The 13,270-nt window shown below is 32.2% G+C and overlaps 3 protein-coding genes across 7 annotated transcripts in view; all 3 read left to right on the forward strand.

The window, feature by feature from the left end:
* LOC123008985 (transcription factor RFX3-like) overlaps positions 1–2,823 on the forward strand; it is a 20,993-nt gene extending 18,170 nt beyond the window's left edge. For all 5 annotated transcript variants that reach the window (XM_044405079.1, XM_044405065.1, XM_044405074.1 and 2 more), the window contains 2 exons: positions 2,109–2,268; positions 2,319–2,823. In XM_044405079.1, the coding sequence (XP_044261014.1) occupies positions 2,109–2,268; positions 2,319–2,447 (289 nt within the window). In that variant the 3' untranslated portion in view covers positions 2,448–2,823. The remainder of the gene's footprint in view (positions 1–2,108; positions 2,269–2,318) is intronic.
* Positions 2,824–3,517: 694 nt separating this feature from the next.
* Positions 3,518–6,632, forward strand: LOC123009021 (retinol dehydrogenase 13-like). The gene is made up of 4 exons (XM_044405118.1): positions 3,518–3,682; positions 5,661–5,984; positions 6,041–6,363; positions 6,409–6,632. The coding sequence occupies exons 1-4, from the start codon at positions 3,559–3,561 to the stop codon at positions 6,598–6,600; spliced, it is 963 nt and encodes a 320-aa protein (XP_044261053.1). The 5' UTR covers positions 3,518–3,558; the 3' UTR covers positions 6,601–6,632.
* Positions 6,633–10,530: 3,898 nt separating this feature from the next.
* LOC123009009 (retinol dehydrogenase 12-like) lies at positions 10,531–13,067 on the forward strand. Its single transcript, XM_044405107.1, has 4 exons — positions 10,531–10,792; positions 10,839–11,162; positions 12,393–12,715; positions 12,762–13,067. Exons 1-4 carry the CDS (start codon positions 10,669–10,671, stop codon positions 12,951–12,953), a joined length of 963 nt encoding a protein of 320 aa, XP_044261042.1. The 5' UTR covers positions 10,531–10,668; the 3' UTR covers positions 12,954–13,067.
* The last annotated feature ends 203 nt before the right edge of the window (positions 13,068–13,270 follow it).

The following is a 13,270-nucleotide window of genomic DNA, read 5'->3' on the forward strand; positions in this document are numbered from 1 at the left end:
CTTCATTGTATCTGTATGTAAAACTTAATTTTTAAAAGAAATATTTCTGATTCTTAAAAACCCCAAAAAAATACTCGAAAATTCTTACAAATATACAAGATAAGTGATAAAAATTTGTGCATTTGATAACAGAAGGTTTGAAAAGTCTTCTAAAGTAGATCAAGATTGTCAACTGTCAAATTTCAAGTTTTTACGGAATTTGGAGGATGTCTAAAAACGTTTCGTTTTATTAAATTCTAAAATTAAAAAAATATATTTAGAATTACTGTTTAAAAAAAAATTCTGTAAATCTTTAAAAATACGTGGAATTCTATTTACTTCATTGTATGTGTATGTAAAACCAAATTTTTAAAAGAAATGTTTCTGATTCTCAAAAACCCCAAAAAAATACTCGAAAATTCTTACAAATATACGTGATAAGTGAAAAAAATTTTTGTTCTGTTAAAAATTTCTGTTTGATAACAGAAGGTTTGAAAAGTCTTCTAAAGTGGATCAAGATTGTCAGCTGTCAAATTTCAAAAAACCAGAAAATGGTTTTTAAAAAACAGCTATAACTGAGTTTTTTCAAATAACATGACCCCCGTTTTTTCAACGGCAATTGAAAGAACATCTTTTTTTTGTAAACTTTTATCAGTAAGTTTATCTTCTTCAGTTTTTGAAATAATCATGCAAAATGTGTTTTTTCATTTTCATCGTTAATCAAGGAAGCTTTGAAAAGTGGTCAATAATTGTCACATTGTGACCCTCCAGTTTGTTTTTAACTCATTAATTATCGAATAAACAGTAAAAAAATAATTATTATGGCTTATTACCAACCAAGTTGTGTTTATTTCAAAAATTGCAAGCGATAAATATAAGATGTGTCAGAACTCGCGCCCCAGAGAATAATTTCAAGTAAGATAAGAAACTAGGAACTAGGAAACTGGAAAAAATGTTTAAAAAATTCTATCTGTCAAAAAATTTTGACATTTATTTTTTGACATTTGACGTCTATTTATTGATGCTGATGTTCTTGTATATGTTTTTTTTTTCGGTTTTTCTATAATTATTTCGTAAAGATACAAAAATTTGCCCATAAAAGCCACAAATAACATTAAACAGAGTTACAATTTAGGCCTATAGGAAAAAACTTGGAATTTTTTTCCAACAGAAATAAATAGAGTCAAAGTGCAAAATTTATACTCTCATAACTTCGAAATTTTTATAGTTGGAATTTTTTTAACATTTTTTCCATGTTCTTGGTATCCCACCTCTGGGGCGCCAGTTCTGGCGCACCCTGTATAGGACATGTTGATAAAAGTCTTCATAAAAATCGATGTTCTTTGGATTGCCGTTGTGAAAATAGGGTTATGCTATTTGAAAAAACTGAATTATAGCTGTTTTTTGATAACCATTTTGAAAAAATTATATGGGTCTTGAAATTTGAGACTTGACAATCTTGGGCTACTTTAGAAGATTCTTCAAATATCCAGTTCTCCTAAGCAAAAAAAAATTACTTGTTGTAAAGGGTTCAAGAGCTGTGATTTTTTGAATGCAAATAAAAAACATTTCGGCAAAAAATTAACATATGTCAAAATTATGACAGATAAATACCAACAACTCAGTTCAGAAGGCGAATTCAAATGTACAATAAAAATTAATACTTTCCATTTAAAATTTTAAAGTTGGCGCCTATTTTTTGTAGTTCCGGAAGTTTTAAAAATAATTAAGTCAAAATAAGAATTGTCGATTTTGGTCGCATACAAAATTTCAAAGCTATCGAGAGATCAAGTTAATTTGTAATCGAGTCATCTTTGCATCTGAAAACGTATGTCTCTTTTTAACTGCACATGAAACGTCAAATAAAACGACAAGTCGAAAGATAAAACGGAAGAATGTATCATAAATTTAGTTATTAAAATCATCATCTTTTTTATCAAGGCATTTTACTTTTCGACTTGTCATTTTATTTGACGTTTCAGAAACAGACGTTTTCGGATCCAAGGATGGCTCGATTACAAATTATCTTGATATATTGGAAGTTAAAAAGTTTCTAATGTAGGCACTACAAAAATCACCCTCCATTACATACCTAGTTTTCTAGTCAATACGTAATATACTATTTACAGTTCGATGGTCATCCGGGATTTGACTTTGAGGTCAGCTGCGAGTTTCGGGTCGTTCCACTTGATTCGGTTGCTCTACGACGAGTATATGTTTTATTTGATTGAGCATCAAGTCGCCGAAGCTACGGGTGTTGTTCCTATTGCTGTTATTCTGGAAGGAATTGTAAGTATGAGGGATGAGAAGGGTGCCGAGTCCTATGATTTGAGTTGCAGAAACAGGACATTATGCAGAACAGTTTGTCGATTTATGGCAACGATGGGGTTTGCAACGGGGGTGTGAGCGCGAAATTGAGTTGTGTGAGCCCCTCTGACCACCTTTCGAAACGGGCGAAAATTAGCTAGCTTTCGAAAGGGGCGAAGTTTATCGTGACGTTTCAATAAGTTGTTTTCGGTTGGTTTTGTTGCGGTAAATGAGGGACCATTGTTTTCTTTGTTTTTTTTTCATAGTATGATTAATTTATTTCACGTATTTAGGATGTGTCATTTAAATGTTTGAATTGTGCAATTGGTTATGAAGCATGTATAAGTGCCGTCAAATTTGTGTGACAATAGGTGTATATATCATACTTATATATGTACATTGCCGCTAAAGGAATTCTGTAATTATAAGTCACTGAGATCAAGAGTTACTTAGACTGATTTCGTTGGATTTTGTTGTATGTACATAATTATTTATTCGTTTTTTTCCTTTCTGTGTGTTTAATAATTGTTGTTTTTCTGCAAGTGTTTTATTTTCGGGACGGTTATTTGTGAGAAAATTTGCTTGAATTTTCTAACAAATTCGACGAGTTTATTGCTCAAAAGTGTAATCCATCCATTAAAAATATAAATAGTTGAACAGACGACTACGCAGGGTATATGACTATTCCTCTAAGCAGTACAAGTAAGTGTTTGGTGTTATTCTTGCTGACGCCCCCATTCATAAATTGTCTCACTGGTAGTTCCACCAATCATGTTCGAACAATCCCATTGGTTACTACAGGGTAAATGGTTTCCATTGTTTTACTACTGCTGGCGACAAATATGACGGGGCGACTTTCAACCGGTTGCCTGATGTACATTTATTTGTAAAAAATGGTAATTTTGTATTTTCCCAGTAAATGTGGCTTTCATTTGTGCTTCATCGACTATGTGTGGTTTGCGGATGCACTTATTTTCAGTTCGGTGGCGGCAGCCTTTCGACTTTTGACCGCCACCGGTCGTTGTATCTAGAGAGAAAGATCTGTGTATTTTTGTAGATGTCGGTATATGAAACTGCTTTACCACTTTTCTGTTGGCCGCTTTGCGAAAGTCGGTTAGATCTCAAAGATATGTTCAATATATTTTTCTCATATTTTGTAATTACATTTATCAATAAAACTAGTCTTGTGTTGTTAACTTGCTTATTTATCGCCCCCCAACCGGACCGAAGACTGAACCTTGACCGTTCGAGGCCAACTGCAATATAACCAAGATGTTGGCGTTTCTTTGCTGTGTCGTTTTTCTCGTCTACGCGTTTCATCGATTGACCATTGCTAAAACGAAAAGTTCGACATGTCTAGTGGGCAAAACTGCAATTGTCACGGGAGCAAACTCAGGTGAGTCCCAGGTTTGCGGCTTGGCTAAAAAAAAACTCTTAACGGTGTTGCCAGATATGGTGATTTATTATATCTGGTGATTTTTTGGAGATGTAACTCTGCGGTTACAACAAAAAATATTACACTAATTTGTCAATTGTTTGGTCAAAAATAATTTTCGAGCATTTTCCACGTTTTTCAGAAACTTGACTATTTCGCTAAATTTTCTGAAAAATAAATCGATAAACCAGTTAAAAATAGTTTTGTTTGTTTTTATAAGACTTTGCTAAACAGGGCCGAAAATGACAATTTACTTTTGCCTTTTCTAACTCAAAAATTTTTTCTTGAACACACTGGGAAATTACAAAAATTAAGTAGAAATTGATGTTAGTTTGTTAATTTCGTTCGTCTTAGTTTTTTTTAAGTAAAATTAAGTCAAAAGTAAGCCGAGAAACAAAAAAAATTGATCGAAAATGCTTTTCAGCTCATTTTTTTACTAAAATTCAGTTTTTTTATGAGATTTTTCCGTCAAATCTGTCACTTTTTTGCGCAATTTTTGAGAATTTTGCATGTTTTTTAGCCAGAAAACTTAATTATTTTGCAAAACTTTCCCAAAAATAAATCAAACAATCATCAAATTAGTTAAAAAAATAGCATTATTTAATTTTTAATGAGATTTCACTCAACGTAGTCAAAAAATCACTAAATTAGGTCAAAAAATACATTTTTTAGTAGTTTTTTTCTAACCAGAAACAAACATTTCGTTAAAAACAAACCGAAAATTTGTCAAATCGAGTTATTTTTGCATTTTTATAGTGTTTAAGCATGTTATTGAACTAAAATTTAATTTTTTTGCAGTCTTAGGATGTTTTTCAGCTAGAAACGCAGTTATTTAGCAAAAACAAGCAAAAAGTCAAAAACACCAAAAACGGTGTTGTTTTAGCCTTTTTCCGAGTGTTTAACCACATTTTTGAGATAAAAACAAAACAAATGTACAAAATTTTATCCAAAGACACTTAAAACCATAAAAATAAATTGAGATTGATGCTAATTTGTTTATTTCATTCCATTTAACTACTTGTTTTTTTTTGCTTTTTAAGCAAAATTAAGTCAAAAATACGCCGAGAAACCACAAAATTTGGTCGAAAATGTTTTTAAGCACATTTTTCTACAAAAATTCAGTGTTTTTTGTGGGATTTTGCTAAAACAAACCAAAAATCAATAAACTAAGTCAAAAATTGACTTTTTCGGGCATTTTAGCATGTTTTTCAGCTAGAAACGCAGTTATTTGCAAGATTTTGTTAAAAACAGGCAAAAATTCAACAAAATGGGCCAAAAACGGCGTTATTTTCGCCTTTTTCGAGTGTTTAAGCACGTTTTTTAAGATAAAAACAAAAAAATGTTCAAAAAGTTACAAAATAAAATCGAAATTGATATAATTTTTTAACTTACTTTGCCCGATTTGGTTCTTTTGGAACCAGAGGCTCATTTATTTTGCAAAAACTTGTCCCAAAAAGGTGTAAAAAACTATTGAAATAGATGTTATTCTGTTTATTTTTGTTGATGTAACTGGTTTTTGAGCAATATTAAATCAAAAATCAGACGAGAAAACACAAAATTTGGTCAAAAATACTTTTAAGCACGTTTTGTACTAAATTTCAGATTTTTTCGGAGATTTTGCTAATATAAAGTCAAAAATTTTATTATTTCCTTATTATTTGAGTGTTTTAGAGCGTTTTTCACCAAAATTTTGTTAAAAGCCTGCCAAATAATCATAATTAGACCGAAAATGATGTCTTTTTGCTTTTTTCGAAAAACTCCGTTTTTCGAGATTTTGCCATAGGTACCGTGTAAAAAATCACTAAATTGTTAAAAAAGCCTTTTAACTACTCAGTTCATGTAAAAAACAGAAAGATGTAAATCGTAAACTTGTAATCTGAAATTTTTCATTTCGGATCTGGTGAATTTATTTTTTTTGAGCTGGCGACACTGTCAACAGGTATAGGGTACCAGACTGTCCTCAATCTGGCTTCGAGGGGCTGCAGAGTGATTATGGCCGACGTTTGCGACTTAACACAATCAAGAAACAACGTGATTAAATACACAAATAATACCAACATTGTTGCAAAAAAACTAGACTTGGCTTCACTTCAATCAATTCGAGATTTTGCCTCCGAAGTGGCAAAAACCGAGTCAAGATTAGATATTTTGGTAAACAATGCGGGAATAAGTGCCTCGAAATCAAACAGAACCGAAGACGGCTTAAATCCAGTTATGCAAATTAATTATTTTGGACATTTTTTATTAACACATTTATTGATTGGTATTTAATCACACTACACGCAATTTAATTGCTCAATTTTATTTTTATTTTTTGAGATTTATTGAAAAAATCGTCCAGTCGCATAGTTTTCACCAGCTCTTTCATGTCCTTTTTCCACAACTTGACCCTCAAAAACCTCAACTATGACGCAACCCCTGACGATTCCATCACCGCATTGCGAATTTACTGCAACTCAAAACTGGCTCAAATGATCGCCTCGGACATTTTTGCCTCAAAATTGAGAGGAACGGGAGTTACCTCAAACTCCGTCAATCCGGGAATTGTTAGAACAACGCTTCTCGGACAGTTTTTTTCAGTTCAAACCAAACTGAAACCGCTGAGACTCTTCACAGACTTGTATTTGCGCTTTATGGCCAAGGTGAGTAAAATTTTTTGCAGCCCAAGGGCCGAAAATTGGTTTTAGGACCCGTGGGAGGGATCACAAGTCATTGTGCACTGTGCTGTCTCCAAAAGATTAGAGGGAGTGAGTGGGAAATATTTCTGGGATTGTATGTCCGCTTTCAAGCCTTCCCTGGCTAAGGATGAAGAGTTTTGCCGGAAATTTTGGGAGAAGTCCGAGAAATTCGTGAAATTGGCACCGGAAGAGAGACTTTAATTTTTGTTACTTGAAATAAAGTTTTTTACTGACATTGTTTTTTATTTCGAGTTTTTAACAACGCTATTAACGAACTCGTTTGGGTGCGATAACAACCCAGAGTATTTTATGTTTTTAATGTTGGTCACAATAACGTTGGAATTAAATTTTTTCGGTGAGGTATATGAAAAATCTTAAGAGTTCATTTCCAGATTAAAATGTCAATCAACTAACGCAAAATTCCCAAAATTATTTTTTTCCTTAAAAAAAACCGCAAAATATAAAAAAATAGTATAAAAGATTCGTTTCAGAAAGCTATTCAAGCAGTTGTTTCTTGAATTTCAAACTTTTGCTCGGATGGATGTCCTGCAACTCGTATTGTAGTATACTATTTTTTATCAAAATCCTAGTTAATTGATTTATTGATACGTAAATATCTGTTTAATGTGTCACTTTTGTATTAAAATAATTAAAAAGATTCAAAAAGTACCGTTTTATTGGCGCCGGAAGAGTGGCTTTAATTTTTGTTACTTAAAATAAGTTTTTACTGACATTTACTGTTTTTTATTTCGAGTTTTTATAACAACTCGTTTGGGTGCGTTAACAATCTAGGGTATTTTACGTTTTTAATGTTGGTCACAATAACGTTGGAAGTCAATTTTTTCCCTGGGTACATGAAAAATTTTAAGAGTTCATTTCCAGATTAAAATGTCAATCAACTAACGCAAAATTTCCAGAATTATTTTTTTCCTTAAAAAAAACGCAAAATATAAAAAAATAGTATAAAAGATTCGTTACAGAAAACTATTCAAGCAGTCGTGCCTTGTGTTTCAAACTTTTGCTCGGATGGATGTCTTTTGCAGCTCGTATTGTAGTATATACTATTTTTTATCAATATCAACATCAGAATTCTAGTTAATTGATTTGTTGATAGGAAAATATCTGATTAATGTGTCAGTTTTGTATTAAAATAATTAAAAACATTCAAAAAGTACCGTTTTATTGGCGCCGGAAGAGAGGCTTTAATTTTTATTACTTAAAATAAAGTTTTTTACTGACGTTATTTTTTATTTCGAGTTTTTAACAACTCTATTAACGAACTCGTTTGGGTGCGTTAACAACCTAGGGTATTTTATGTTTTAAATGTTGGTTACAATAACGTTGAAAGTCAAGTTTTTCGATGAGGTATACATGAAAAATCTCAAGAGTTCATTTCCAGATTAAAATATGTCAGTCAACTAACGAAAATTCCCAAAATTATTATTTTTTTCTTAAAAAAAAGCGCAAAATATTAAAAAAATGGTATAAAAGATTCGTTACAGAAAGCTATTCAAGCAGTCGTTTCTTGAATTTCAAACTTTTGCTCAGATGGATGTCTATTGCAACTCGTATTGTAGTGTACTATTTTTTATCAATATCAATATCAAAATCCTAGTTAATTGATTTGTTGATACGTAAATATCTGTTTAATGTGTCAGTTAAAAGGATTCAAAAAGTACCGTTTTATTGGCGCCCGAAGAGAGGCTTTAATTTTTGTTACTTAAAATAAAGTTTTTTACTGACATTATTTTTTATTTCGAGTTTTTAACAACTCTATTAACGAACTCGTTTGGGTGCGTTAACAACCCAGGGTATTTTATGTTTTTAATGTTGGTCACAATAATGTTGGAAATCATTTTTTTCGGTGAGGTACATACATGAAAAATCTTAAGAGTTCATTTCCATAGTAAAATGTCACTCAACTGACGCAAATTTCCAAAAAAATTTTTTCCTTAAAAAAAACGCAAAATAAAAAAAAATAGTATAAAAGATTCGTTACAGAAAGCTATTCAAGCAGTCGTTTCTTGAATTTCAAACTTTTGCTCGGATGGATGTCTTTTGCAACTCGTATTGTAGTATACTATTTTTTATCAATATCAACATCAATATCCTAGTTAATTGATTTGTTGATACGTAAATATCTGTTTAATGTGTCAGTTTTGTATTAAAATGATTAAAAAGTATCGTTTTTGCAAGAGAGGGAATTTTTAATGAAGAGGAAAAAGTCACTTAGACAAGGATACATTGATTCTAAATCTCATTAAAGAAATAAAGAGAAAACATAACAGACAATGGTACCAAATCATTTTCTCTCTTTTGTTTTATTTTTTTTTCTGGTTTCAGAATTTTAAAAGTCGATACAGAAAATATTAGGGAATAAAAATTACATTTTTCTCCCTAAAGAAAAAAATTTGTTATATTTTTATGGCTTCTAAATTCTTCTCAGAAAACACTTTGCAGAGGTGTAAAAAATTCTAGTACCTTTTGGTTAAAAAAACTGTAGTTTAGAAAGGGCGTATTTTGCGTTTTTAACTAACGCAAAATTCCCTAATTATTGTTTTTCCTTAAGAATAAGAGAAAGATTGCAAAATAGAAAAAAAAATGTAAAAGAGACTTGTTACAGAAAGTTATTCAAGAAATCGTTTCGAACTCTTGCTTGAATGGACAACTTCTGTAACTATTTAGTATTTTAATAATATATGTACTATTTTAATTAATTGATTGCTAGTTAAAAGTAATTAATGGAATCAGAACTAGACCAAAATTTTGTTTTTGTTTTCCAGTTTTATCACAAATTCATAAATACTAGGTTTTGTGGTCAAATTGAGAGAAAATCAAATAAAACAGAACTAAAGCAGGACTGTTTCCCATTAAGGTCAATTCATGACTGTATTTATCAACAATAATTAGTGTGGATAATCACAATCAATAAACTCTAGTGATTTTATAAATTGCCATGTATTTTTAATAAATTTTAAAATAACACTTGGAAAGATTAATAGAAATATCAAAAAACAAGAACAAAAAGTTGCAAATTAAAGAAACGACCACCACGGTTATGTTCAGAAAATCTTCGTGATGAGCTCGGAATGAAAATTTAACAATTTGTTTAAAAAAAAGTACTGGCTAAAATAGTTATTAAAAATTAAAATTAAAAAATTCAATTGGTGGGCTGCCATGAAAAATTTTTTTTTACAAAACTCGAAAACTAAAAGACATTTTGGAAAATGTTATTTTTGATAAATAGTCACATTTTGTACTTTACGCTACACTAATTATTTTTTTCGTAAAGTGCTTATATAGTTTACGAAAAAAACGCTTGGTTTATACTTTTTACTCTTAGAACTATAAAAATCAAACAAACAAAACTATAAAGTTTATTGTTTTTTTTTTTCTTAATTAACCGAAACTAATCTAATTATTCGCAACAGAATTAATTAAATTAAAAAAAAAATCGACAGAATTATAATTCAATTATTATTAATTACGATTAGTCAATAATTTTGTAGTTTTTACTTCTGACAAAGCAACATTATTACATAAGCAGAACAATCATTTCCGATCCAAATTATGAGATTATGTTTCAATTAAAAAGGAATTAAAATAAAATTATTGCATGTCATGTATACAGTGTGAGCCAGGAAAATTCTCTTCTTTTCTTTTCTAGCGAGAAAGGTCGCGCACGGATTATAATATTCATGATTTTATATAATTGAATGTTAATTAATTCTGATTTTTTACTTGATTCAAATAGAAAACTATCTCATCTACAGAATGAGTCACTGAAAGAATTTTCGACTATTTCACAATTTTTTTAATAGAACGCACTGTATATTTTCCCGTTTCGCAACATTAACAGCGAATTTTTTGGCACAAATGCGGTAATTGTAAATTGTTATTGAAGTGAATGGGGACTATTTTTGGAAGACCTTCAAAGTGCCAAAAATTCGGGACTACTTCTGGTACTTTTCAAGATTGTTTTTTTGGGGTCAAACACACTTGTCCACCAACCAACAAGGTTTCTATCATCCCCCCCAGCCTCATAAATTTTCCTTGAAATAAAATTGAGCATCAAATAATCTCCTATTTGCTCGTAATAGTGAAAGTTCAGTTCAAAGTGTTCTCAAGAAAGCTATAAAACACGGTAAGAGTGAACGTTGCTCATTTTGTTCAATTTAACATCGAAGGTAAACATGAACTACGATAAGTAATTTCCGCCGTCCTTGTACTTGCCTTAAAACCAGAAATTTCGCGCTAAAATCGTCAATAATGTTGTACTTGTGTTTGGCCATTTTGCTCATCTTGTGGGCCATCGCGCGCTTGACTCTGGGAATCACCAGAAGCCCCACATGTCTCGTGGGCAAAACGGCCCTGGTGACCGGTGCAAACTCCGGTAAGTCTCAACCAAATCCCGGAAAAAAAAATTAACAAATTGTCAGGTTTGGGGTACCAGACTGTCCTCAATCTGGCGTCTAGGGGATGCACCGTCATAATGGCCGACGTGGCCGACATGGAAGATTCAAAAAAACAAATCATCAAAGCCACAAACAACACAAACATCACCACGAAAAAACTCGACTTGACTTCGTTCAAATCGGTGCGAAATTTCGCCGACGATATTTTGAATTCGGTCGATAAGTTGGACATCCTGTATAATAATGCCGGAATTGGCGTTTCCGCAAGCGACAAAACCGGAGATGGCTGCAATCCAGTGATGCAAATCAACTATTTCAGCCATTTTTTGCTCACGCATCTGCTAATTGGTGAGTTGATCAAGTGGCCTGTGACAACATTGGCAACACTGATGACAATTGCCTGTTAAAGTTTGACGTTTGAATTTGAAAGTCAAGGTTGCCAACTTAATGTCAAAGTCATAGGCCATCTAAAATCCAAGTGGGCTGTGACAAAAATCCATTAGCAACACTGATGACAATTGCCTATAAAGTTTGACGTTTGAATTTGAAAGTCAAGGTTGCCAATTTAATGTCAAAGTTATAGGCCACCTATTATCGTATCAACAATAAATTACTCGTTATGATTTAGGGATATTCATGAATAGGTTGCTATAGATTTGCTTAGGTTGGTTTTTAGTGACAAACAAAAGATATCGTAACTAGTGTCAAAAATTTAGGTTAAGTCACCTGTCAGTCTGTGTAGAATAGTTGACAGCAGGTTGACAGCAAACGTCAACAGTCATCAACAAGGGGTAACCAACACTAGGCATTCAAAATTACTTCTGAAAATTCTAGTTACAAACAACATGAAAAACGTAATTTTCCTAAAAATTCAAATCCTAGGTGGTAATTTCTTGTTGACAAATCTTTAAAATCTAAATGGCCTGTGACAAAAATCCGTTGGCAACACTGATGGCAATTGCCTGTTAAAGTTTGACGTTTGAATTTGAAAGTCAAGATTGCCAACATGTCAATGTCATAGGCCACATAAAATCCAAGTGGCCTGTGACCAAAAACCCGTTGGCAACACTGATGGCAATTGCCTGTTAAAGTTTGACGTTTGAATTTGAAAGTCAAGATTGCCAACTTAATGTCAAAGTCATAGGCCACCTATTATCGTATCAACAATAAATTACTCCCTAGGATTTAGGGATATTCGTGAATAGGTTGCCATAGATTACTGACAAACAAAAGATACCGTAACTAGTGTCAAAAATTTAGATTAAGTCACCTGTCAGTTTGTATAGAATAGTTGACAGCAGGTTGACAGAAAAGGTCAACCGTCAACAACAACGGGTAACTAACCTTAGGCATTCAAAATTACTTCTGAAAATTCTAGTTACAAACAACATGAAAAACGTAATTTTTCTAAAAATTCAAATCCTAGGTGATCATTTCTTGTTGACAAATCTTTAAAATCTAAGTGGCCTGTGACAAAAATTCGTTGGCAACACTGACGACAATTGCCTGTTAAAGTTTGACGTTTGAATTTGAAAGTCAAGGTTGCCAACTTAATTTCAAATGTGAAATTTTTTTCAGACTTGCTGAAACGCTCTGCTCCTAGCCGAATCGTCTCAACGTCGTCGCTCCTCGCCTACACTAATAATTTATCACTGAAAAAACTCAACGAAACGCAGAATTCCGACAGTGTAATCGCACGAACGTGTCTTTATGGCAACTCTAAGCTTTGCCTCATCATAATGTCGAACATTTTGGCTGAAAAACTGAAAAACACTGGAGTTACAGCAAATTGTGTTCATCCAGGTCTAGTCACAACCCCGATTTTCACTAAAACTTACTCGATTTGTAACAACAATATTTTGGAATTTTTGTCGCACTTGATTCATAAATTTTTTGCAAAGGTAAGTGTAAAAATGAGAAATTGTGATTTTTTTAATTTTTTGGTAGGACCCTTGGGAGGGCTCCCAGACTTTGGTCCATGTGGGGGTTGATAAGAGTCTGGAGAACGTGAGTGGGAAATTCTTTTCGGATTGCAAGCCCTTTGTGAAGCCCCGGAGTGCCTATGATAAGGCGTGGTGTAAGAAAATTTGGGAGGAGACGGAGAAAATTGTCGATTTGGCACCCAATGAAAGACTTTAAGTTTGTTATTTTAGTACCGATAAGCAATAAAGGTTGTGGTAATTTATGTTTTTATGTAAATTACGTCAAGGATCATTTACAAATATTTTACATTAAAATATAATAGAAATTAAATTGCTGTTTCATTAGTAATTGCATTGTATTGCAAGTATTGTATAAAAAATGAATTCAAGGCAATTACCTCTCCTTTTCTTTTGCCTTCATTATGTAAATACTCCCACTCAACCGTCACTCTGAAAAAAGCATTTTTCTATTTCGAAAGCTTATTTCGATACCAAAACCGATGCTTTAATGAACCATTTCAACACCGATTCGGG

This window comes from Tribolium madens, unplaced genomic scaffold (genome assembly GCF_015345945.1).
Source record: "Tribolium madens isolate multiple individuals breed KSU strain unplaced genomic scaffold, Tmad_KSU_1.1 Scaffold_19;HRSCAF=116;Tcas5.2_LG9, whole genome shotgun sequence".
NCBI classification, from domain to species: Eukaryota; Metazoa; Arthropoda; class Insecta; order Coleoptera; family Tenebrionidae; genus Tribolium; species Tribolium madens.